The sequence below is a fragment of the Lemur catta genome, chromosome 8, assembly GCF_020740605.2.
Source record: "Lemur catta isolate mLemCat1 chromosome 8, mLemCat1.pri, whole genome shotgun sequence".
Classification (NCBI taxonomy): Eukaryota; Metazoa; Chordata; class Mammalia; order Primates; family Lemuridae; genus Lemur; species Lemur catta.
The window spans coordinates 56207024-56232707 of record NC_059135.1 but is presented as its reverse complement, the minus strand read 5'-3'; the positions used below and the strand labels follow the sequence as shown (position 1 = coordinate 56232707).

The 25684-nt window shown below is 38.7% G+C and overlaps 1 protein-coding gene across 1 annotated transcript in view; it reads right to left on the bottom strand.

Moving 5' to 3' along the window:
• LRP2 (LDL receptor related protein 2) overlaps nt 1–25684 on the bottom strand; it is a 195954-nt gene that overhangs the window by 140387 nt on the left and 29883 nt on the right. Inside the window, exons 2-4 of the mRNA XM_045558741.1 lie at nt 18475–18582; nt 16674–16796; nt 10480–10596 (exon numbers count right to left, since the gene is read on the bottom strand). Coding sequence (XP_045414697.1) covers nt 10480–10596; nt 16674–16796; nt 18475–18582 — 348 coding nt within the window. The remainder of the gene's footprint in view (nt 1–10479; nt 10597–16673; nt 16797–18474; nt 18583–25684) is intronic.

The window sequence follows — 25684 nt, the reverse complement described above, 5'->3', positions numbered from 1 at the left end:
ATATATTGAATACTATGTGCCAGAACATGTCAAAGTACTCAATATGTATAAAATCATTTCATTCTTATCACAATCCCAAGAGGTAGATACCACGATTACTCCCATTTCATAGATGAAGAGCCTGAGGCACAGAGAGGCTAAGGAATTTGAAAGAGGTCACTCAACTGGTAAAGTTGAATAGCCAGAAAACAAATTCAAGCACTCTGGCTCCACAACCCATGTTGTTAACCATTACAATAGATATAACTACCAGTTACAGGCTTCAGACTGAGTAATAGGAAGAAGTGAAAAATTACACAAGAATGAAATTGAATGAAATGGGACAAGAAAAATTTTAAAAGAGTATGAAAAGAAAACAAGTAACCCAAGGGAGGGGAAAAAAGGGTTTCTTTCTTCCAGTCAGTTTCCCATCCACTTTCAGAAGTAGGGAGAAGTGAAGCCAACTCTAGGTTCCCACAATTTATGACATATTCTACAAAGGACTTTGATATAATCTAGGAATTCTAGGAAATCCTATGCTAGCAAACATAGCTTTCCAGAAGGAGTACCAGAACAAACAGGACAGTCAATACCAAAAACCAGACCATAAAGTAGCAGGGACCACCCCATTCCTCACACCCCCACCCCTGTTCAATTTCAAGTCCCTGAAGCGGCTGCCACCATGGACTAGCTCCGAGAGACAGTGGTAATATGTAAGAGAACAACAGAGGAGTGTTTCCTGCCTCTTTCCAAAAATAATTTGAAGTGGCTTTAATAAAAAGCTATACATAATCAGATTTATAAAATGGAAATAGAAATTCAGCACCTTGGAAAGAGAAAGAAAATATGGTCACCCCTCCAAGGGCTAGTAGAATCAAACTAACCTCAAGTTTGGTCTGAGCAGCTTTCTGGAAGCCAAAGCCAAAAGGGGAAACATGTTATGTTACCTAGTTTTCCTTACCCCTCTCCCTTTTGTACTAGCTGGGTCTTAAGCCCCAAATTCCTATCTGGTCTCTCTCTGCAGTGACCAGATCTTAGACCTAAATTAAAAATGTGCCTAATGGACAAATAAATAGATAAGTAAGTAAAGAAAAAGAAATGGGCCTGATGGAGACCAGCCGACCAGGCACATTCCTAATGGAAGGCTGCACCAAGGATTCTAGGTCTATAGCACCTCTGTCTTCCCATATGCAGGGCTAGTCCCAAAAACAGCAGGAGAGGTATCATAGTTCTAAATTCCAAAAAAATAATAATAATAAATCTCATACAAGCTCTAATACAAAAGTGACTGAGCAACTAGAAGGAAAAATGTGCATGAAATGTTCCAAGGCATAGTGCAAAGAAGTAAAATGCCTTCTTGTGGGTGAACAGATGGTTATAATGTGCACCTTATCTAGTGGTACTGGTTCTAACTAGGAGTTATGGGGCCACGTGTTTGCATTTAGGGCCACACAACACCTTGGTCCCCTTCCCCTCTCTTCCTTAGGGTTATTCCCAGAGAACCCCCTGGGCAGAACAAGCTGGCAAAATCTAAGCAAAGAGACAGGAAGACAAGCTGCACCCCAGGATTATGAGAGTGGCCACTTCCCAATCACTAGAAATGGTGTGGCTCAGCCCCTCTGCCGGACACCTGGCCCCAGGTCATTTGAATACTTATCAGCAAAGCACTGCTGGGTGAATGTCAGTCTGCTAGGAACCAGTTATTCTACAGAGTGCTGCCTTCCTGGCAGTTAGAATTCCATTCTATTCAACATACATTTATTGAAATCTGACTTCCTAGATATTGTGCTAAGAATGGAATAAGAAGGAAAACAAAATTACAAGTGAAGTAGAAATTCCCACAGCTTTTTCTTAAACAATTCAAAAATAATTACTGCACACCTATAGATGTGCTAGGTACTAAATATAAAGCAATGAAATGAAATCCCTGCTCTCATGAAACTTATATTCTGTGTGGAAGAGGGGCAAGACAGATGTTAAAGTAAATGTCCCATAGGAAAAAATGTTACAAAAATAGAGCAGAGCAAAATAATAAAGAGTGACAGCAGGGAGCAGTTCCGTGATAGGGTGATATCTGAAGAACAACTATTAGGTTTAGCCAAATGGCAGTCATTGAAGGTTTTCAGGGGATTTGTGGAGAGGAAGGACTGTTTTCAGAGGGTTCAAGAAAGAAAGGAGGAGAGTAAATGACAACAGTCTTTAAAGAGAACTCTGTGAAACTTCAATATAAAAGGGAGCCGAGTAACTAATAGCCGACAGAGATCTTTTTAAAGATGGTGGATATTTATAATACGCTTGGATGATGGAGACTAAATAAAAGAGATTTTTCTCTCTTTCCTGCAGATCTCAGGGCTCTGAATCTCATCTCAGTCGTGGGAATCCTACAAAGGTCTGGGTTGTGACATGTCAGATGGGGTCCTTGGAGGGTCTCCCATTGCTTCTTTCTGTCTTCAAGTAGGAAGAGGAGAGTAGAGGCAAGGCCCATCGGGCAGCTTAAACGTGGAGCTGCATGTGAAGAACATGTTCTTCGTGAGCCCCCACGGCCATAATATGACGTTAGCCATCTTCTGTATTCCCCTCGAACTGCTCCCCCGGTTGGAGGTTCAGCAGTTAGAGATATAAAGGAAAATGTTTAAATTCTAAAGAACAGAAAGTCAATAGAAATAAAACTTCAGGGACAAAGCAGGCCCAGTTGCAAGCAGACCAAATACTGCTGATTACCAGCAAGAAAGCCTTCATTGTAACAGGGATTTGACCCTTTATTCGACATTCCTAAGTAACAAAAGAGAAGTGCTGCAAATCAACGATAATTAGCAATAGTTTTACTCCCACCAAAATCATTCTAACAGGGTAGTCAATAAAACAAAATAATCTTTTTACTTCACAGGGAAAAAAAAGCTGTACTATTTTTGAGCAACTGAAAGTCACTTCAATATATTAATTGAATGACCCATAATTGGGGCATTGTTCCGATGTTTATCTTAGACTCTGCATGAGTGGTTTTTCCTTGATGCTAATCCCATTAGAAGTAAAATGGACTGCAGTTTTGAATCTCTCTGTTCCTTAAAAAAAAAAATTAATTGACAAGCTGTTTAATATCAGGTGCTGTTTTATAGATGGCCAGATTGAATAATGAAATAACTTAGGAAAAAAATGAGCTTTTACTTGTTTCACAAGTTTTTAAAATATATATGTATATATATTCAGAAATATTTCTTAAGCTGTAGAATACCCAAAAATACCTTATGCACATAAGGACACAGCAGACAAAAAGACTAAATCCAATAAGAATCTGTCACAATATATCTCAAAAATAATCTTTTCATTGGGACCTTAATACCCTTGCCTCCCTCACCATCTCGTCCATTCTCTCACCTCCTCTCTCCCTGCCTCCTTGAGAGGACTCTTACACACCACTCTTTGTTCTGTAAAGGAATGCCTGGAATGGACACAAGGTGCTCTGTCTTAGAGCTCAATGTCTTGATTTTAGAAGCTTGAAAGGGTAGAGAGTATAACCCAGGCATCTGGTCCAACAGGCCAGACTACAAACTACAGGGTCAAGCTCCCTGATCCAAATATTGGGAAGAAAAAAATAAAGTCCTTCTTTGGAGCTTTTCCGACATCTATTACTATATTTAGATGGTTTCCAGGTGCCTAATATATTAAGACCCATTCCTATAGACAACCTGATTTCTGAGAAACAGGAAAACAAAAGTCGCATTCATAGGCTGATTCTAAGTTTGTCCACAAGTAATGATTTCCATGCAACACGACTTTGGAAACAATAGGAGAAAGTGTCATGTCTCATGAAGGTGATTTCTGGCCAAGCCTCACTTAATCCTTGATCATGTGGAAACAGTCTCATTTAAAGCAACTAACAACAGCTGCTAATGTATCTAAAGTGACATTTAAAATAGCTAAGTACCACTATAACTAAATGGATCTCAGCAATGATCATCAATGGCTGCTAATATCACAAAGAAACAGCTAGATATTATGTGCCTACTAATAGAAATATGCTTTATATGAAAAGTATTCTTGCCACCCCTGTTCCCCCTCCCAACTAAAGAGGGGTAGGATGATTTTACTCCCAAAGGACATTTGACAATGTCTGGAGACTTTGTTACAACTGGAAAGTGCTTCTGGCGTCTAGTGGATAGAGGCCAAGGATACTGTTAGACATTCTACAATGCACAAGACAGCCTCCCCGCTACAAGAAAGAATTGTCCAGCCCCAAATGTCATTGGTGGCAAAGTTGAAAACCACTCTCTAGATCTAGCTACTAATTTCCAGGAAATACAGAAGACAGAACATGTTAAAGGACATCAGGGGATACAATGAGCAAAATCCAGACTATAGGAAATTAAAAGATGAGCAAACTGGGTTGTTATTTTGTTTTGTTTTTGTTTTAAACATAAATTCTACTTTATTATTAATCAAATCACTGAAAAGAGGAGTTTGGAAATGAGACGCATTAGAGGAGATCATGGGTAAAAGATCCCAAGAGTTCTTACGGATCAGCACAGGATGGAGAAATGGAGGAGGGGCTGGCTTAAGTGGTAGCACCCCAAAAGGACAGTGTGTGACAAGTAGGTAGGTGCCTCAACTGATAAATGCCACAAAGCTCAAGGGCTACTACAATAAGCATTTCTTGCTCATATGAATTCCAGCGTGGGTTTTGTTTTGTTTTGAGACAGGGTCTCACTCTGTTGCCTGGGCTAGAGTGCAGTGGCATCATCATGTCTTACTGCAACCTCAGACTCCTGGGCTCAAGTAATCCTCCTGCTTCAGCCTCCTGAGTAGCTAGGGCTACAGGTGCACACCACTACACCTGTCTAATTTTTTCTATTTTCAGTAGAGACGGGGTCTCACTCTTGCTCAGGCTGGTCTCAAACTCCTGACCTCAAGTAGTCCTCTGGACTCAAGCGATCCTCCAGCCTTGGCCTCCCAAAGTGGTAGGATTACAGTGTGAGTGCGCCCAGCCCAGTTTTTTTGACAAATAAATTGTAAGGGGTAAAGCATAAAAAAATTTGTTTTTTAAATCTTACAAATTGAAAGGCTTAAGAGACAAATCAACTAACTCAAACATAAAGATTTTATTTGGATTTTGATTTAAATAATCAAACTATAAAAAATGATAACAAGACAATTGGGGAATTTTAAAAAGTGACTGGATATCTGATTTTTTTTAATTTATTTATTATTTTTTGAGACAGAGTCTCACTCTGTTGCCCCGGCTAGAGTGAGTGCCATAGCATCAGCCTAGCTCACAGCAACCTCAAACTCCTGGGCTCAAGCAGTCCTTCTGCCTCAGCTTCCCGAGTAGCTGGGACTACAGGCATGTGCCACCATGCCTGGCTAATTTTTTCTATATATATTTTTAGCTGTCCATATAATTTCTTTCTATTTTTAGTAGAGACGGGGTCTCGCTCTTGCTCAGGCTGGTCTCGAACTCCTGACCTCGAGCGATCCTCCCGCCTCGGCCTCCCAGAGTGCTAAGATTACAGGCATGAACCACCTCGCCTGGCCAATATCTGATTATTTTTTAAAAGTTTTTAAATTTCCAGGTGTGATAATGATATTGTGATTATGTTTTAGACTTTATATTTTAGAGATAAATACTAAAATACTACAGATGAAATTATACAATGTTTAAGAACTATTTCAAAATAATGGGGGGAGAGTAAAGGGATGTAGGTAAAACAAAATTAGCTATGAGTTGATAATTGATATAACTGAACAGTGAGTATAAAGGCGTTCCCTACACAATTCACTCTGCTTCTGTATATGTTAAAAACTTCCATAATAAAAAGCTTTAAGTAATAATATTTAAAAATAATGAAACAGGGTTAGGCAAAAATACTTTATAAACTTCCATTACTGGAGAGGCACGGTGGCCCACACCTGTGATCCCAGCACTTTGGGAAGATCGCTTGAGGCCAGGAGTTCCAGATCAGTCTGAGCAAGACCCATCTGCAAAAAACAGAAAAATTAGCTGGGTGTCATGGCAAGTGCCTGTAGTCCCAGCTACTCAGGAGGTTAAGACAGGAGGATTGCTTGAGCCCAGGAGTTTGAGGTTGCAGTGAGCTATGATGACGTCACTGTAAAAAAAAATCTTCCATTGCTATAGAAAAGTATTTTGAGAGCATCACATATACTTTAGAACTAGATTAAAATCTTGGCTTTTCCACTGTTGCTTCTTGGTAATCTCTACAATCTCTGTGAAGAAGAGATGGTCACCACACTTACCTAGCAGCACTGATTGGAGAAGTGCCTAAGACAGTGATTGGTGTTGGGTGAATGGTAATTCCCTTTCCCACTTTCACAAGAGCTTTAAACAAAGCTTGAAACAAAGAGGGAAAACAAAATGCGCATCCCCACACCCCATGCTGCATACTGGCACTTTCTAAGGACTTTGATCCAGGCCATTCATTTCCTTCTTGTATGTATCTGGCTGGGAGCAGAGCAAAGCACTAACAAGGAAGTATGAAGATTCTTTTCTTAATTTCCTCTGTTTTTGAGATTTGTTTTTCACCCTCTGCCATAAATAAAACATAGCAGTAAGTAAACAAGGTAGAAGGAAATAAGAAAGGCTGTCTCGTTGCAAAATCCCTAACATGTGTGACATTCATTTAGGGCCACAATGTGCCCTGAAGGGATCATGACTTGTATGATTCCAGAAGCAATGAGCTAGAAATCTGGCTCTCTTTCCTTAATGAACTCTTATTTCACTGATTACTTGTACCTAAAAAAAATTTTAATAAAAAAAATGATTAAAAATTCCCGCCCAAATGATCTATGTAGCTAGCTCACTTCCTTTCCTTCATTCCCTTTTATAACAGCTACTTGCATGCTTGTATCTTGCCAGGTTTTTTTCCGGAAGACCCGTTGGCAAAGTTGTGAGGCAGTTGTACTAGTGACTTTAGACTTGGCTGCAGGGTGTTCACATGGAAAAAATCCAAACAGTCTGTTTCAGCTGCCTTTCTTTTTTCCCAAAGTAGCATTTCCTTCAGTCCCATTGCATTTGCAATAAAGTGCTCATTTTTATCCACTTGTAAATAAGGGATAAAGACACAGACTGTTGGCTGGTGGAACAGGCCTCTGTAGCTCTCTTAAACTTGCACAAGGTAGGACTTTTCCCTTCTGTAAATAAAGTCCTTCATGAAGAGCAATCACCACCCTTGGAACCAGAAGACGGATTAAGCCCTAGCTCTGCCCTACAACCTTGAAGTCACTCTACTCTTTGAAGTTTTAGGTTCTTTATTTATAAGAGAGTATAATAATGCCTACCTTATTGTTCTCATTGACGAACCTAAGAGAAGCAACTAGAATTTATACAATGCTCTGAAATTTAGAAAATGCTACAAAATATAAGATATGATTTATTATTAATCAAAAATGTTTTCCTTTTGAGACCAGCCTGAGCAAGATCGAGACCCCGTCTCTACTAAAAATAGAAAGAAATTCTATGGACAGCTAAAATATACACAGAAAAATTAGCCGGGCATGATGGCGCATGCCTATAGTTCCAGCTACTAGGGAGGTTGAGGCAGGAGGATTGCTTGAGCCCAGGAGTTTGAGGTTGCTGTGAGCTAGGCTGAGACTCTGTCTCAAAAAAAAATATTTTCTTCATTTGCCTCAGTGAATGAGGAACCTACTGTTTGCTTTACAAAGACTAAACAGAGAATCCTTGACTTGTGAACTTGCTATTTTGTGGCATCCAGACACACACTATCATCTCTGAACTTGCCAGTGTTGAGTCTCAATTCTCTACATAATTTCCAAAGTGAAGGAAAAACAAATTGGAGACATCATAATCTCTTTCAAAAGTGAACAGTTGGCCGGGTGCGGTGGCTCACGCCTGTAATCCTAGCACTCTGGGAGGCTGAGGCGAGTGGATCACTCGAGGTCAGGAGTTCGAGACCAGCCTGAGCAAGAGCGAGACCCTGTCTCTACTAAAAATAGGAAGAAATTATCTGGCCAACTAAAATATATATAGGAAAAAAAAAAAATTAGCCAGGCATGGTGGCGCATGCCTGTAGTCCCAGCTACTTGGGAGGCTGAGGCAGTAGGATCGCTTAAGCCCAGGAGTTTGAGGTTGCTGTGAGCTAGGCTGATGCCACGGCACTCACTCTAGCCAGGGCAACAAAGTGACACTCTGTCTCAAAAAAAAAAAAAAAAAAGTGAACAGTTAAGATGGAAATTATACCAAAACAACTGTATCAAGAACTCTGCTAGCGAATGGGAGACAAAGAAAAATAGCACAGACTCTTCTCTCAAAGAAAAATAACATGCAAGGGGAGAAAGCATTGGAGGAAAATGTCATTTTTAAAAATGTGCCATGTAATGGCAGTATGGCTACAGTGTGACTCTGGGCCTGTTTAGGCACAGATCTTTCCTTCTCCCACATACAAGTATCTCTTCAATTAACAGTACAGTCTGAACAGTAGAGTAAATAGGAAAAATTTGTTCATCATAACCAATTTATGTTAGCTCCTACCCTGGGCATGGCACCATACTGGGAAGTTTATCAACATTTACAGAAGAAGTATTTTCATCAAAAAGAACAGAATATACCATTTGCCTCAAAGGAAAGAATTTAAGGATAGCCCAGAGAACTAAAATTAAAGCAGAATTATCAAACAGTAGAGGAGGTGTCCCATGACAACAGACTAAAACTTAAATCTCCAGTTGGAAACATAATAACTGAAAAGTTTATGATCAAGGTTTCTAAGGTACACAAAATCTGTTAACCAATTATTAGAATACTGGAATAACTCCTTGAAGTTTGAAATATAAATTTAAGAGGAAAAAAAGTACAGTCATGCACTGTATAATCGATATTTTGGTCAACGATGAACCACATATACAACAGTGGTCCGTCCCATAAGATTATAATACAATATCTTTTCTATACCTTTTCTATGTTTAGATATGTTTAGATACGCAAATACTTACATCGAGTTTCAATTGCCCATGGTATTCAGTACAATAACATGCTGTTTCGGTTTTGTAGCCTAAGAGCAATAGGCTGCACCATATAGCCCAGGTATGTAGTAGTAGGCTACACCATCTAGTTTGTGTAAGTACACTCTATAATGTCGCACAACAAAATTGCCTAAGAACAAGTCCCCATCATTAAGCAATGAATGTACCTCTATGAGGCACATAGTAAAGTTATAAAGTATAGTATGCTAAAAGAAGTGTCAGGAAAAAAAATGAATTAAAAACAAGGCAGTCCTAGATAAATTCATAAATGATAGATATATAAGAGCTTTTAAGAGACACTGTGTATGTCTGAGATTAAAGACAAAATTAGGCCAGCCAGAGTGGCTCACATCTGTAATTCCAGTATCTCAGGAAGCTGAGGCAGGAAGATTACTTGAGACCAGGAGTTCAAGACCAGCCTGAGCAACATAGCAAGATCCCTTCCCTACAAAAAAAAAAATTCTTAATTAGGTGGGCATGGTGGCACACACCTGTAGTCCCAGCTACTCAGGAGGCTGAGGCAAGAGGATCTCTTGAGCCCAGGAATTGGAGGTTACAGTGAGCTATGATTGTGCCACTGCACTCCATTTGGGCAACAAAGTGAGACCTTGTCTCAAAAAATAAAATTAAAAAAAGATAGAAATACATGGACTATAGCAGCAGTCCCCAACTTTTTTGGCACCAGGGACTGGTTTCATGGAAGACAATTCTTCAACAGGCCGAGGGTGAGGAGGTGGGGTGTCATGGGTTGCGGGGAGGTGGTGCAGAGCTCAGGTGGTGATATGGGCCCATTTCCTAACAGGCCACAGACAGCTACTAGGCCACAGTCTGGGATTTAGGGACTGCAGGACTATAGGACTGACCCAGCCAACTAATTCGTATATTCTTGTTAAACCTATTAAACCTCAAGACAGACTAATTACTCTTTACGTGTTTGCTAGTACGTAATGTACCATGATTCTACTTTCTTATTTCGGTAAGGTAATATTTATACATTATACATGGAGTATTGAGACTAATATGCCTTATCTTGTGATGCACAGTTAAAAACTGATACAATATGCTGCCATTAGAGGGAAAGCCATTTTCAAAGTGTAACAGTTTTCCAAAGGTAATCTGGAAAATGTTGAGTCCACAAGAGCAGAAAAACTAATGAGAAATTTGACCTACAAACTTACCATAGCAGTGTAATAAAAGTTAAAATTGACCAAACTGGATTTCATATTCAATATATTCAATAATCTTTTTGGATTCTATGTTAATGTTAAAGTTTCTTACTTCAGAAGTACAGAAACTTGATGTGCTGAGGCAGAACACACTTACAATGTCTCATTAAAAATAGACTCCTATCAGAACATCACCCCTAATCCACAAAAGAATCTGCCAAGAGATTTCAATAACAAGAGGTGTATTGTAGGCATTTCTGTCCATCAACAAATCTAACAAATTGATTAAAATGCCAAAGGGACAAGGGTGAAACCAAATACAGTGCAAAGACTGAAACAGACTCACGGCAGTCTTTCTCGTCAGTTCCATCTGAGCAGTCTCTGACGTGGTCACACCTGTATTCTTTTGGGATACACTGACCGTCAGAGCATGTCATTTGATGACTCGAGCATGTTGTCCCAGCTATGAAAGAGAAAAATATTACTTAATTCATAATTACTGGCAGACACAGACTAATCTATTGACATTTACCAAATATTAATGAGGATATTGGAAAGCATAAAGTTCATGGGAACACACGGTCAAATACCCAGCTGCCACCAAGCTGAGCTTACAATGCCAAAGTATAATATTATCAAAATGTCCACAGAATACCATCAATACTCAAGCACGTTAGTGTAGACAATTACATTATCAACATGTGTTAAGAGTGCAATATATATTGGAAAGCTGTGGATGAGTGAAATAAAAATTTTGCAGATACAGGTATTAACCGTAAGGTTCCCCTCATTGAAATCCTTACATAATCAAGAAGGAAATATACCAAGTGGTTAAGAGCGGAGTGGTGGGAATACGAGTAATTTAATTTTTTCTATATAGTTTCCTATAGTATACAAACTGTCTACACTGACCATGTGTCAATTTTATAAACAGAAAAAAAAATTTTTAAGCTAACTTGATTTTATCCTATGTTGATTCGTATAGGTGAAAACACAGCATCAGCAGTTTATTAAGTTTGCCTCTGGATAAAACAGATGAAATCAAATGAATTGATGCCCACAAGCATGATGTAAAATCCATTTTATAAATCTGAGGCAAAAATTACCATGACATAGTAACATTATCTTATCATGGGATTTTTTAGAACATGTCCACATAAAAAGAAAAGCATTTGGGGAAAATATGATCCTATAAAAAAGAATATAATCCTCTAATGGAAGAAAAAAGTTTTCCCTTGAATTTTTATAGAGCTTCCTACATTTCTACATAGTAAAGATATTTAGGTTCAGCAAAACTTGGTTTTCTGATAAAATTAGATGTCTGTTAAGGGATGTGTCATCAGAATTTAGCAAGAAAAGCCTTCTTAAAAGACAGGTAGACAATGATAGCTTTAGAGCTGGTACTTGAAAATTCAAATATATAAAGATTATTGTGTGATAAGATGTAAAAAATATTAACCATAATTACTATCCTTCTCCATGCTTAATTGATTATATCTTTCTTGTCACTTTGTTCCTTCCTTCTGTTTAATAAAATGATTCCATTTTGAATGTGTCATGTAATTCTTGAACAGCAAACTAAATTTTTCTAGTCAGCCTATTTCTGACATGTTGACGATATGATTTCATATTTTCCCCTAGTACCTTATATCTGTGGCTTAAATTTTACTTATATTAATAAAGGCAGAATAAATAGATTTTTCTAGAAGGCATTTAAATGTCTGAATTCTGCCCATAGCAGAGATGAAATTTTATCTGAATAAGGTTAAAAATATTAATACTTCCTCATTGAATTTCCATATAATTTATTTAAGTATATATTGCCAATTTCCACACAAAATTAAAGAACTTTCTTTTATTCCTGAAAAGGCAACTCATGAGTAGTTTTAAACAAAATAAGAAAAGAAATGAAATCAGGTGCCAGTATTATTTCAACTACCTCAGCTTTCTTCTTAAAGCCAAGCCCAAATAATTCTTTATTTTGTGCTTAAGATTTCAAAGAGTTTATGAAGGAGCAATTAAAAACTCATTGAAACATAGATAAAGAATAAATTAAGATTATATAGTCCTATCAGCCAATCTAATGCTGGGATCCATTTATTCATTCATTACACAAACATCTATTGAAGGCCTACTATGTACCACAGAGTACACCAACGTGGGAATCTTAAAGATGAAAAAGGCACAATCCCCACCTTCAAGGAGCAAACAGTCTTCTGGGGGAGACTTTAAGAAATAATTAGAAAACACGCATGAAAGTGGATTATAGACACCCAGGAATTATAGAAACATCAAAGAGAGGTGCCTAATTCACTCTGGGATAAGAGTATGGACAGGACAGTTTACTTGACGGGGTGACACCTCGCTGCGTCTTAGAGGAGAAGTAGCAGCCAGGGAGGCCAAAAGGAAAGGATTGTCCGGCAGCAAGCAGCGAGCATTCGGGCAGCATGCCTAGAGGCAGGAGGCTGGGACACAGCATGGTATGCCCAAGGGAACTGTAAGGACTGCTGTGCCCCAAAGGGACACTTCCAGGCAGGAAAGGAAAGTGACAGACATGGGGGGGAAGCACCAGCCACATCTTGGAGGCCACTGTAAACCGTGTTAGGTACTTGGAACTTTCTCCTGGAGGTGACAGAGAGCTACCCAAGGCTCTGAGACAGATCAGCCTAGGTGTCTGGGAGAGCCCCGGGAGGTGCAGGATGAGCCAGGGAGGCTAGTCCAGATGAGGGATGTTGGCACCAGATAAGGGATGCTGGCAGTGGGAGCATAAACGGAAAAGAAGGGATGACCTTTGGAAATGTTTATATTGCAAATAGGCAGGAGTTGGTGATTAAATGTGAGCAGCGAAGAAGAGGAAAGAATCAAGAACGATTTCCAAGTTTCTAGGCTGGGTGCCTGGGGGATTGTGACATCCTTCTCATGCTAATTTATTATATCTTTCATGTCACTTGCAGCAGTCTCTCTTTTTCATCTAATAAAATACTTTCATTATGAAATATGTTTTATGAAATTCTAGTTCAACAAGTAAAAGCCTCAATCTGCCTATTTGTGATAGTTTGAGACTGATTTTGGATTTTCTGCCAATACCTTATGGTGGGATAAATGCTATTTCTATTAATAAGGTAAAACATGTAGACAAGCAAATGTAGAAGGAAGAGCCAGTGCAAGGGGGAAGATGATTATTTTCAATTGGAGCACCTTGAGTTTTAGGCACCTTGGAGATGTCTCTTGTATATTCAGCTGCCAACAGGTGAATACAACAGGCAGCTGAATACACAAGACTGAGTGAGGGCAAGAAATCTGGGTTCTAAGCATAGACTTGAGTCTCATCAGCCCACAGGTGACTGAAATCATGGGAATGGCAAGATTATCCTGAGAGAGTGTACTGCTCAGGCCAGGGTTCTGAGCAACACCAACACTCAAGGGCTGAGTAGAAGAAGAAAATAGAATGGAATGACTAAAGCAGTTAAGAAGAGAGCAGGGACACTTGGGAGTCACGGTGGAAGGAAGAGTAGTGTCAGAGAGGAGGGGGTGATCACCAGAGTCAAGTGCAAAAGAAAGGTCCATCCAGTAAAATGAGGAACGAAAAGTGCCCATCGGGTTTGGCAATCAGCAGTTCTCTGGTGACCTTGAAGAGCACAGTGGTAGCATATTTTGTCTGTAGTTAAAGGATATCTAATAAAGAATTTTTATTATTAAAAATTCAGAATTGCCTTATGAAATCCATACTCATTTAAAATGGTACGTAACATTGCTGTTAAATGACTATTATAAACTTATCTCCAGTCTCTTTTCCCAAACAGTTGCTCTTAGTAGTACCACCATTAGCCACAGGATCATTTCTAATAATAATAAGCTCTGCTTTCTTCCCACTCTGTGTGGGAAGTAAGGGAAAATGCAACCAAAGCAGCCTATCTAACCAAAATATGAATAACCCGTCATTCATGCATTCAGAATCTACTTATTAAGAACCTACTCACCACTGGACAGAATGCCAGGCATTGGGGATGCAAAGCTGAATAAAGCAGTCACTGCTCTCCAGAGACTCACAATCTAGCCCCATTCTGTTCCGCCTGAGCACCTGCTTTCTGCAGGTCACCCTAGGACCTTTGAGAGCCCAGCCAGAAAGATTTCCTAGAAAGAAGGATTTCTTCCTGCCCCCTACTGTGGCTGGCACTTTTCCTTCCTCCCCTCAGTACTTCTGAACCACCACCCCCATCTCCCTCTTCCAGATGTGGCCATCCCCTTTTGTCACTCCACCTCAAATCCTGACTCATAACTGGACCTGATCTGGATATGCCATGCCCCTGTGTGGCCTGTCCACGTCTTCCTCAGGACTGCCATTTGTCGCCATCAACACCCTCCACAGCCCTACATAGCTGGCTGGTTTCCCCTTAACCACCTTTCCCCAACGATCACCATCCCTCTGTTGCTGGCAGACCCCACAGCCATCCTTGATGGCTATTTAATTACACAGACTTTACTGTAGATTTAAACCAAAGCCAAATTCACGGGCATTTTGAAAATTTCTATTGTCTTAGCATCCATTGGCCCAACTGAACAGACTTCATACTCTATATTGAACTCAAAAGTCCTGAGCTAAATTCCCAGTCTTTTACAAACACATCTAAGACCCACTTGAAGGCCATGGAATTTCCACTGTCAGCATCTAAAGACTAAATGAGTTTCCATATGAAGCACCGTCAAAAACATCTGTTTCTAGGCCGGGCACAGTGGCTCATGCCTGTAATCCTAGCAATCTGGGAGGCTGAGGCGGGTGGATCATTTGAGCTCAGGAGTTCGAGACCAGCCTCAGCAAGAGTGAGACCCCGTCTCTACTAAAAATAGAAAGAAATTAGCTGGACAACTAAAAATATATAGAAAAAATTAGCCGGGCTTAAGTGGTACATGCCTGTAGTCCCAACTACTCAGGAGGCTGAGGCAGGAGGATTGCTTGAGCCCAGGAGTTTGAGGTTGCTGTGAGCTAAGCTGATGCCATGGCACTCTAGCCTGGGCAACAGAGTGAGACTCTGTCTCAAAAAAAAAAAAAAAATGCCTGTTTCTTCTTTGATCTTGGTGGACAATGACTATGTGAAAATGCTAATAGGATCTCGGCTAACATCTTAAAACTGGCTCAGAGTGATGATAAATGTCCATAATCTGTCTAACATGTGTTTAATGAAGCAGAGTGTGGTGAGGCTCAAAGATGAATGGCACACGGGTCAGAGTCAGACTCTTCCAGAGGGCAGCTGGGGTCCAGAGCCCGACCCATTCATTCCAGCCTGGTATCTTCTCTCCAGCATCTACCTGGGTCCACCTGGGTTCAGCCTAGAGTTGTGGAAAGGTTTTTGGAGGTCGGATTTTTTTTGTTTGTTTGGGTTTTGCTTTTATATATTTTAAAAACAAACATGGGGGAAGGATATTGATATTCTCTCTTTTAGATGTTCAAAGGTGCATTGTGGGGATGTAAAATTCAAGACAGTAGCAGCTTTTATGCAATAAAGAAAAGTCAGTAGGATAAATTTGGCAAAGCAGAAAAGTGGGGAAAACTTGGATAAGGTGATTGAGCTGGGAATTAATCAACCCTACAACAATCCTACAGTCAGCCTTCTTATGATGTGAGATAATAAATCTCCTTTTCGTTTAACTGTTTTGAGTTGTGTTTTTTTCTTTCTTTGCAGCCAAAAACATCCACATTGATACAAGAATGATTTTAAATTATACAAAAATCCTTAACAGAGAATGCAATGGAATGATACACATGATAGACAAATTGCTCACTCATGTCATCTCATGTTTACCCAAGATTGCTGTCTTACCTAAAATTATTTTTAAAAGCATTAAAACACTCCTGGAGAAAGGCGAGAGAAGGGATGGGACTGGGTCAGAATATAAAAAGAATGAATGAATGAATGAATGAATGAATAAAATACTCTTTTCTAGATTGATCCCAAAGAAATTAGAATCTAAGGGTTTCTTCCAGGTTACTGTCCCAGACCCCCTCAATGTCCAGGAATGTAGCAGTTGCCAAGGTCCACTTCATTGCTACCATTTTCTTTCTGGCTACAGTTCATCCTATGGTGGATGTAGAAGAAGTCACTGAAGTTAACAACCAAGAATGCTTCCAAGAGACCTACCTACTTCCACTCAATCAGAAAGAGGAGAGTCTAATTAGTACTGGGATGGAAGGGGTGAAAGGTGTGAATGCAAAATATACAAGAGCAGAAGGATTCATCCAACTGCCAACCACACAAATGAAGATCCCCCACTTTTACATACAATCAATGTTTTGTTTCTTTCTTGAGTATAACATAATCTACATTAAAGACTGGGAACCTATCCCATTTCCAAATTGCTGGGGTATATTTATATTTCTTCAGTACATTCACACTTTCAATATCATCCAACCCCTAAACAAGATTACTGGCATAGATAGGCTCCCTTGTCGTTTAAGGCCCCACTCTGCATTTATAAAGAATCATCCCATTGTGTGTAACTTGTCTGTGACAGGTGAGGTTTTAGGTGTCTCCAAACACTTACGGCAATTCTGACGTTCATCTGAGCCATCGTCACAGTCCTGATCTTCATCACATACCCAGGAGTCAGGGATACAACTCCCACCACTCTGACATTTGAAGTAGCCCGCATGGCAGGATGTAGGCGCTAAAAGAAACCAAAAAAGAACTCATTGTGGCAAGCATTCACCCCATTATACCAGCAAGCAATGCTTGTTTCAGAAGAATGTATGTCAACTCCTGCTCAATTTATTTGAAGGGAAATAGTAAACAACCCTTATACTAGTCTATAGACTTAACCAGAGTTTACTGCCAAATAACTTCAGCAACGGTATCATAACAAACTGATAATCCAAAGCAATATAAAAACAGAGAATAAAACAAACAGCCCAAACACACATACATACAAATTTACAACAAAAATATAAAATTAAAATTTTAACGTAAGTAAAAATTAACCATGAGTTACTGTCAAATTATTTTTTTGTAATAACTGATAGTGAAGCATCATGATGAACTGGAAAATCCATGAGATTTAGAAAAGAAGACCCAGAAACAAATAATTATTATTTCCATAATTTGCTAGCTTTAGGATCTTTGGCAGTTTCTCTGAACCTCAATGCATGCATCACAAAATGAGGACTACACTTATCTCATGGTTTGTTGTAAAAAATAAGTTAAATAACAAATGTGAAAGTGCCATGTAATGTTAGTTGCTATCACTATTGTCATTGGTATTATTGTTGTGATTAATGTTATAGGTCAATAAAATGTAAAACAGGGAATAATCTCCGAAGAGTTATTGGTATAACTGTTCATTTATTCCTTTATCCCAGAATTCTTGCCTTTTTGCTCCTATTGTTTAACCAAAAATGAACTCAATGAGCCCTAAGGAAGCAAATAGATAGCACGTGATCATGTCTCTACAAATGTAGCTACTCCCTGGCTCAAAGCGCTCCACAAACTAGCAGCATCTGCATCAACTGGAAGCTAGTAGAAATGCAGAATCTAGGGTCACACCTCAAACATATGGTAAGAATCCAGATGATCCATTTGTGCATGAAAGCTTTAGAAGCACCGTACAGGACCTATTCCTTACCCAGTCACCCACTTTCAAATGCATCATCATCTAAACAATACACCCAAGCTTCACTGTTCTGGTGTGCCATGTGATGGCCAAGAATACAAAATGAAATTAATTTTTTTCAGCTGCTTTCTGGTGTTTGGATGATAACCCTCCTCTGTTCACGTATCAGAATGAGTACAATTATGATGGTATGATTGATCACCGATGGCAAGTCGGGAAAAGCAATGGACTTAGGGCTGGGATTTGTGCATGGACTCACCAACTGTGAGGCCTTTAATAAATGACTTAACTTCTCTACATCTCAGTTTCTGAATCTGAAACCTACCTCAGAATATTGATAAAAGAACAAAATGAACGAATGTATGTGAAAGTGATTTTATAATTAGTTAAATCTTGTTTGTTCTTGGTGGTGCACAAAACTTATAGAATGAGTATCAGAAATAGAAGCTTCAGAAAATTGCACCAAATTTGTTTACATATCATTTATTTCATATCAAAGTCATGGTCAAGGGATAAGGGTGAAACAGAAACTGATGTGAATTTAACCCCTATCTCAGAAGGAGTTAAAACAACTACTAACACCATCAGTTCTGTATTCAACCACACAGATCTCAAAAGACTTGGGCACAGGCCTGGATCTAGCCCTAAAGGGGCAGCTCTTCTCTTTGTTACAGCTGAAATCACCACGAAACACTTATGTCCTTCAAAATAGAGCTTAGCCTGTCCCCTCCTCACTTACGGCAGCCACTTTCATCCGAGTCATCCAAGCAGTCATTGGTCCCATCACACCTCCAGGCTGCCGGGATACAATTTCCATTTCCACAGCGAAACTGCTGACTGTTACATCCTGTAACAAGCAATAGAAAGACATTCAAAAAAAATGCCACAGAAATTTCACAAATTTTTTATAAAAATGAAAAATTATTTGACTAAGTAATCAAAGGAATGAAAATTATTTATAAAATTAGGAAAACATTTTCATAATAATACTACAAAAATATTTGTTTGAGCTAAGTGACATGGCTTATGCCTAACACTTTGGGAGGCTGAAGTGGGAGGATCACTTGAGGCCAGGAGTTCAAGACCAGCCTGGCAACATAGAGAGACCCTGTCTCCACAAAAAAAAAAGAAAAATTTAAAAATTAGCCAGGCATGATAGCACACGCCTGTAATCCCAGCAACTCAGGAGGCTGAAGTGGGAGGATCACTTGAACACAAGAGTTCAAGGCTGCAGTGAGCTTTGACACCGCTCTGGGGCAACAGAGCAAGAACTCATCTCTTCAAAAAAAAATGTGTTTGGAAGTCTGCAGGAAGAAGATTATTTTCATACAAAGTTGATTAGAGTGTACCTTGAGGTAACCGATTTGGAAAGCAATTTGACATGTATCTTGCTTTTTTAAAATGTTTATTCTTTGACTTAGTACTTTTACTTCTAGGGGTTTTTTCCCTAAGGAATTAGCCAGAGAACTAGACAAAGATGTATGTAGTACAAAAATTTTTATCACAGCATTATTTATAGTAAAGGAAACTGCAAACCTCCTAAATGTCCAATAATAAGAAAAGGGTCAAATTTTCTTATATCTATATATTGACATACCAGGAACTTAAGAAAATGCGTATGCAGAAATTCTAAATATTTGGAGAAATATTTATAATATAATGTAACAAAGACAAGGATGCAAATTTTTACTTAACAACATAGGCAAAAAAGAAAGAGAAGTGTAAAAAAAAAACCAGAATGTTAACAGTGGTTATCTCTGATTAATAACATCATGAGTAACTTTTCATTTGCTTGACTGTGCTTTTTTGAGTTCCCCACCCTGTATTTGTTTGAAGTGACTTCTTATTACTAAGTCCTATATAGCAAGTTATGGCCCTTCATTCTTAGATTCAGACCAATATTTTGGCTTTTATTTTTTGAAACTAATTTCTAAGTTACCAGATCTTTAAGCTCATCTCTGCAAACAAATTTTTTCAAACAAAAGAGTCAAAAAGAAAAAAATCTCTGCAGCCAACCAGAGTGTACAAACTTGGCATCAAAGGTTGCCACATTCCCAAGTGGCAGTGATATCCCCTAGTGATACTATAAGGAGAATAAACTTCAACAAGTTCATTTCATTGCACAAATATATCCTGTGATTTTCCTGGGTCTCCCGAGGGGACTAATTTGGCAGTTGGAAATCCTCCAAGCTCCCCCAAATATCTGGCCAGTGACCTTCCCAAGCATTATGTGCCAAGTAGGAAATTTTTTAAAAGAGAGAGGCCAATACCAGCCCAACTTGGAGAAGACTCAAAATTATTCTTTCACAAACCCAAGAATAAAGGAGCAATTTTCGGGGTTGGAAGAATAATTGCATTTTCCCCATGGATTTAAGCACTTTTTGGCTAATTAACCCCAAATTAGGTAAATATACAAATCAATTACCTACTCCTAAAATAAATAAACAATATGCTATCCTGACTTATGTAAATGCAGGCATATCAACAGCATGACATAAACATAGTTAAGTGATCTATTCCTAGGGTATATAGGCTATTTTGTTCACGGAATGTTCAAATCTGATTGTCTGGTAGTGACATCCTGATTTATAATGTATGCTGCAAATGGTCAGAAGCTTCCCTTGGCTAAATGGTGGTACCGAGTGGTACAGGAGTATGTACACCCAAATACCTTCTATAGACTAATGCATGATGGTGGTTGGTGGTGCAGGTCTGGGGTTGGTGGTGCAGGTCTCTTATCAACTACCTTTAAAACACAACAACCTCCCTTGCAAAAATGCCCCTAAGGAATGTACAAATTCACTCTGGAATCCCAGAACTTCTCATTGGATTTCGTTCTACAAAGCAATATTTCCATGGGAGATTAGGGGCTTTGGAGGTTTAGCTATTAACACAACATATAGTAAATCACTTTTATCAATTAGGTCTATTGTTAGTAATCCAACGTAATACATTTATTAGTTCAGTACATGTGTCTCTCTTAGTTTCTAATAATTTCTGGCTGAAAAATTATAACAATCATAAAGAACAGACCACTTACAGAGTTTCATGTTGCTATGGGAAAAAGAAAAGCATAAACTTAGAAACTGAGTATTTAGAAGAAAATTCTCAGAACAATATACTGCCTGCTTTGAAAATATGCATACTTAATGCTATTTCTTAAGCAACTTTTATTACAAGTCAAATTGAGGGGTTTTTTTGTTTTTGCTAAAAACCAGTTAAACACATCATGAAAAGCACAAAATATAGAGACTCAAAAGTCATTTTTTAAAACACTTCAAAGTCAATTGTTTAAAATCATACAAAAAAATGAAACTGATGGGGAAATGTTGCAATTAAGTAACATTTTATAGGTAGTGATTTTCACATTTGATCTCCCAATCACTCCATTATCTAAAGTAATATATCAAATTCAATGTACTCAATTTATCAACAGATCCATGATAATTCATTTGTCAAAATCACCTTTTCAATAGTAACTTCCATGCCTGTTATAACTCCCAGATGACTATTGTTTGGAAATATCTCTCCAGAAAAAACAAACTGATACTTTATCATTGCTGGGTGACCTACCAGCAATTAGCCAAAATGCTTCACTGGAGTCAAAAGCTTGTCATTCATTCTGTTATAAAGAGAATATGCGTTGTTTCAAAACAAACTGCTAGCGAAAAGGTCTAGGTTAGATCTGATAATGATTGCAGGTGCCCCTGACTTCAACGGGTCTATATGCACTTTATTTTCTGTTTTAAGCAAGTAGCCTTTACTTAAAAGCCCTCCAAAGGTTACTGGATATTATCTGTGCTTTATTGTTTAATTATTTGAAGAAAAACAAAAAAAAATGGGGGGATAATTTCATACAGTGGAGCCACCTACCTACAGAATTCAAGGGAGGAAAAAAATGTAGATTTTTCTCCCTTTTGTAGAACAAGCTTTAAAACTTTGTTCAACAGTGTCTCTAAACACCCATAGTCAACCAATCCAGTTTTACCCAACAGGTAATATGGCAAACAATCACTTATATAACTTAAAACATTTTTCCTCTAATAAAAAACAAGGAGGAAAACATAATAATCCATACTGAAATAAAAACCTTTTGTTAAGAACCAGCCAGTTATTGAAAAGGAACCATCAGAACCACCTCTCCCCACCACTAGCCCCTGCCTTTCCCATGAATCAGAATAGATGGTGCAAAGATGAAAAAAAATACCATCCTGTTTTGCCAACATTAGCTCATTTAATCCTCATAACAACCCTATGAGACAGATACCATTATTCTGAACATTTTATAAATAAAGAAATTGAGGCACAGAGCAGTTCAGTAACTTGCCCAACATCCAATAGCAAATATGTGTAAAGCAAAGATTTGAAGCCGACAGAGCTAGTTCCAGCATCCGTGCTTATTGACCACTGCTCTGTTCCCTTTGGCCAAAAAATAAAAATGTTTATTCCACTAAACGCAAGAATGAATGTAAAAATTTGATTCTTTTCCAAAGCTGCTATAACATTAATTGAGTCCATTAATTGGGTTGGTATGGAATCCATATAGCTCACGTACTGGAGTCAGAGAAGAAAGAGTAGTCTACTTGTGGAAAATTCTTGGGTTTAGGAAAAATTGCAACAATCAAAAGCAACAGAAAATTTTAAAGAAAGGGTTTCGATCTCCTCAGGAAAATGTATATTAAGGCATAGGAATAAACTTGTTTTCCAACCTTATAGAGTCCAGGGCTAGGGGGACCAAAAAAAAAAAGAGTAATCCTTTCTTCAGAGTCATATCCCAAGCTTTCTGGTGTAAGTGTTGGACTAAGAATGTGTTAAGATAAGATACTAGAGTAACAGCGCCCAGAGGAGGGAAGAAGTCCTTTGTTTGTTTTCCAGAGCAGGGAATATCACTGAACTGAGAACATCCCATTTATAGCCTCTGGCACAGCGCTGGGCACTCGTGGGATGGCTAATGCACATACGAGTACATCAGGTAAGGAAGATTCTTCTTTGTAAAACTCAGTCTCTTGAGAGCATTATATATCAGAGATATATAAAACTACCAGAGCAAACGAGACTTTAAATAGGAATTTATAATCTCAAATCCATAGACAGAAAAATGAAACCTGGAATAATTTGAAATAAGAGCAATATGTAGGAGTCTTAAAAAAAAAACACAAAGAGAAAAATGTTGAATCATATTAATAAGTTTCATTCTTTTACCCTTTCCTTATAAAAGTTTCTTTTCCCTTCCATGAATTCTCTTCTTAGAAGAGAAAGGCAAGTGGTAGTCAATGGAACATTGTCCAAAGTTAACAGAGTAAGGTAATTTCTATGGCAAATCCTATTTCCCTGCTAGATCCTCTTAATACATACTAGTCCTTCCAAACACTTGGTCTACCTGAGAAGGTACATGTGCTCCTTTTAAAAATGTGTACAACTAAATCACATTTTAATAGTCCTACCTTCACTGAACTCAGAAAAACAAATTTAAGAGGCAATTCCTTAATTTATCCATAATTTTTGCTTCACTTTTTTCTGTACTTAATTTCAATTACTTTGGCATTGATAAATATGCTTCTGATATTTATGGTGTATTGTCATGTAGATACATCATTTAAGTACAACTGAAAAACAAATGACAAAAAAAATATGATGATTCACTAAAACCACAAAAAAATTCTTAACCACTATGAGCAAAACATTGTCTAGGGTTTGCAGAAGAAAAAAGAAAGATAAGATATGATCTTTTTACTCAGAGCTTACAAGTTTATTGGGGGCAAAAGTTATTTACACATTATAAATTAAATACTCATGCAACAAGAATATTTGCTATTGAGCACCTATTATTCATTAGACAATACATAAAGCCTTACATCCATGGGATCTTCTTAGAACTATAAGAAGTGAGATTTATACTTACATAATAGAGGGGAAACTGAGCCTCAGTGACATTAACCAACTTTCCCCAGGGCCACAAAGGTAGAAAATGTCAAAGTCTGATTGAGACCCAAGGCCTGTGTGATTCTATTCTCTTCATCATCCCACTTCCCACAAAACAAATGATAGCTTTTATTCACCTAGAACCTGCCTGCGGTATTTTAAATGTCTTCCATGCATTCTCTTGCTTATCCTCACAACAACCTTGTGCAATAATATTAACAGCCCCATTTCATAGATGAGGAAAATGAGACTTGACCAAATCTCACAGCTAGTAGGTAGTGAAGCAGGGATTCACCCTTATGCAATCTGACTCCAAAGCTGGTTCCAAATAGGCAGAAAAAAATATTGAATTATATTAATACCAGTTTCATTCTTTTATCCTTTCCTTATAAGAGTTTCTTTTCCCTTCCATGAATTCTCTTCTTAGAAGAGAAAGGCAAGTGGTAGTCAATGGTACACTGTCCAAAGATAACAGAGTAAGGTAATTTCTATGGCAAATCCTGTTTCCCTGCTAGATCCTCTTTATATTACACATACTGGTCTTTCCAAGTACTTGGTCTACCTGAGAAGATACAACTGGCCTTGTGGGGAAAAAGTAACACTGTAAACTGGAGTGATCAGAGAAGTATTCATGAAGAAGAATAGGGCTACACTAGGTCTTTGTGGATGAGCAGGATTTATGTGGGTGAACGGGGGGACCAGGCTTTGTGTGTAGGGATGAAGCAACTGGAAAGAAGCCCAGCATGAGTGTCTAATGACCAGGCCTCCATGGTCCAAGCAGAGGAAACCTCTTAGAGCATGGTAGACAACAAGGCTAGGAAGATGGAGGAAAAAGAGCCTTGAGTGCCAAGCAAGAGTGACAATATCAAATGGGTGTGAGAGTGATCACTTGTGCCAATAACTGTGTTAAAACTAAAGGTTGTTCTGGACAGGTGCAAGCTTGAACTAGCACACATGCTTTGGCCATGAGAAAAGCTTGGAGCTCACTTTAATCCCTAGAACCTCCCCCAGAGCAGAAGCCCAGTGAGCAGGCTGGTGGGTGGTTCACCAAGAGGCTGCTAGCAGAGACGGATCTCACCTTGCCCACAGTCTCTTACATCCCACTTATGTTCCAGTGAGCACCTGCCTGCCTACAACCAGGCTGTCAATCAGCACTAGAGCATTATAAACAAAGCCACACATTTCTCAGAGGTTCTTGAGAAGATGCCATTAGCATTTAGGGTGGGACAATTACTCATCTTGGAACTGTCCAGGACAAAGTGCCCCACCACTGTGAAAACAAAAAACACTTCCATACATGTGCAAATACCCCTTGAGAGTGGCAGTACCACCCTCAGGAGAAAACAACATAGAATCTCTAAGCAGCTCGGACTGTCAGAGCTCAAAGCATCTTAACCCACATGAAAGAGATCATCTAAGAAAAACCCCTATAATAAATCCTTTCCTTCTAAAGATAATAAAATTTCTTAAACAGCAATCTGACTCCTTCTCACCCATCAATAAGAAGACCGGGGATTGGGCAATATCACGCTGCAGCTGCTGGTACCAACAGCTTGAACTCCCCTGGGAGTGTGATAAAGAATCTAAGTTCCAGGGAGGCCTGCTTCACCCTGGAATGCTCCACACTGCGTCCATGGGCTTACCCGTCCAAGGGGAGGGAGGCCACTCCAGAAAAAAACAACTGAACATCTAAAATTCTCGAGCAGTTCTTCATTAATGCAAAGGATCATTACCCCGGAAAACAAATTCATAAACACATCTGTTTATGGTGCAGCGTTTTCCCATCTGGTTAATTATCAGAGAAAAAAAATAATTTCTTCAAAATGTCCTCTCCCCACACCCTACCGTATGCACTCACAAAAAATAAAAATATAAATTGGCAGTCACTTAAGTGCCCAAAACGTTCCAAAGAATCTCCAAGTTTTTACCAAGAACACTCAGCAATGAAAACTTCCTGCTAGCCAGAAATGAAACACTGAAACTGCATTTGTAGTACTCTTTTCTGTACTTCCCCCACATAATTCACA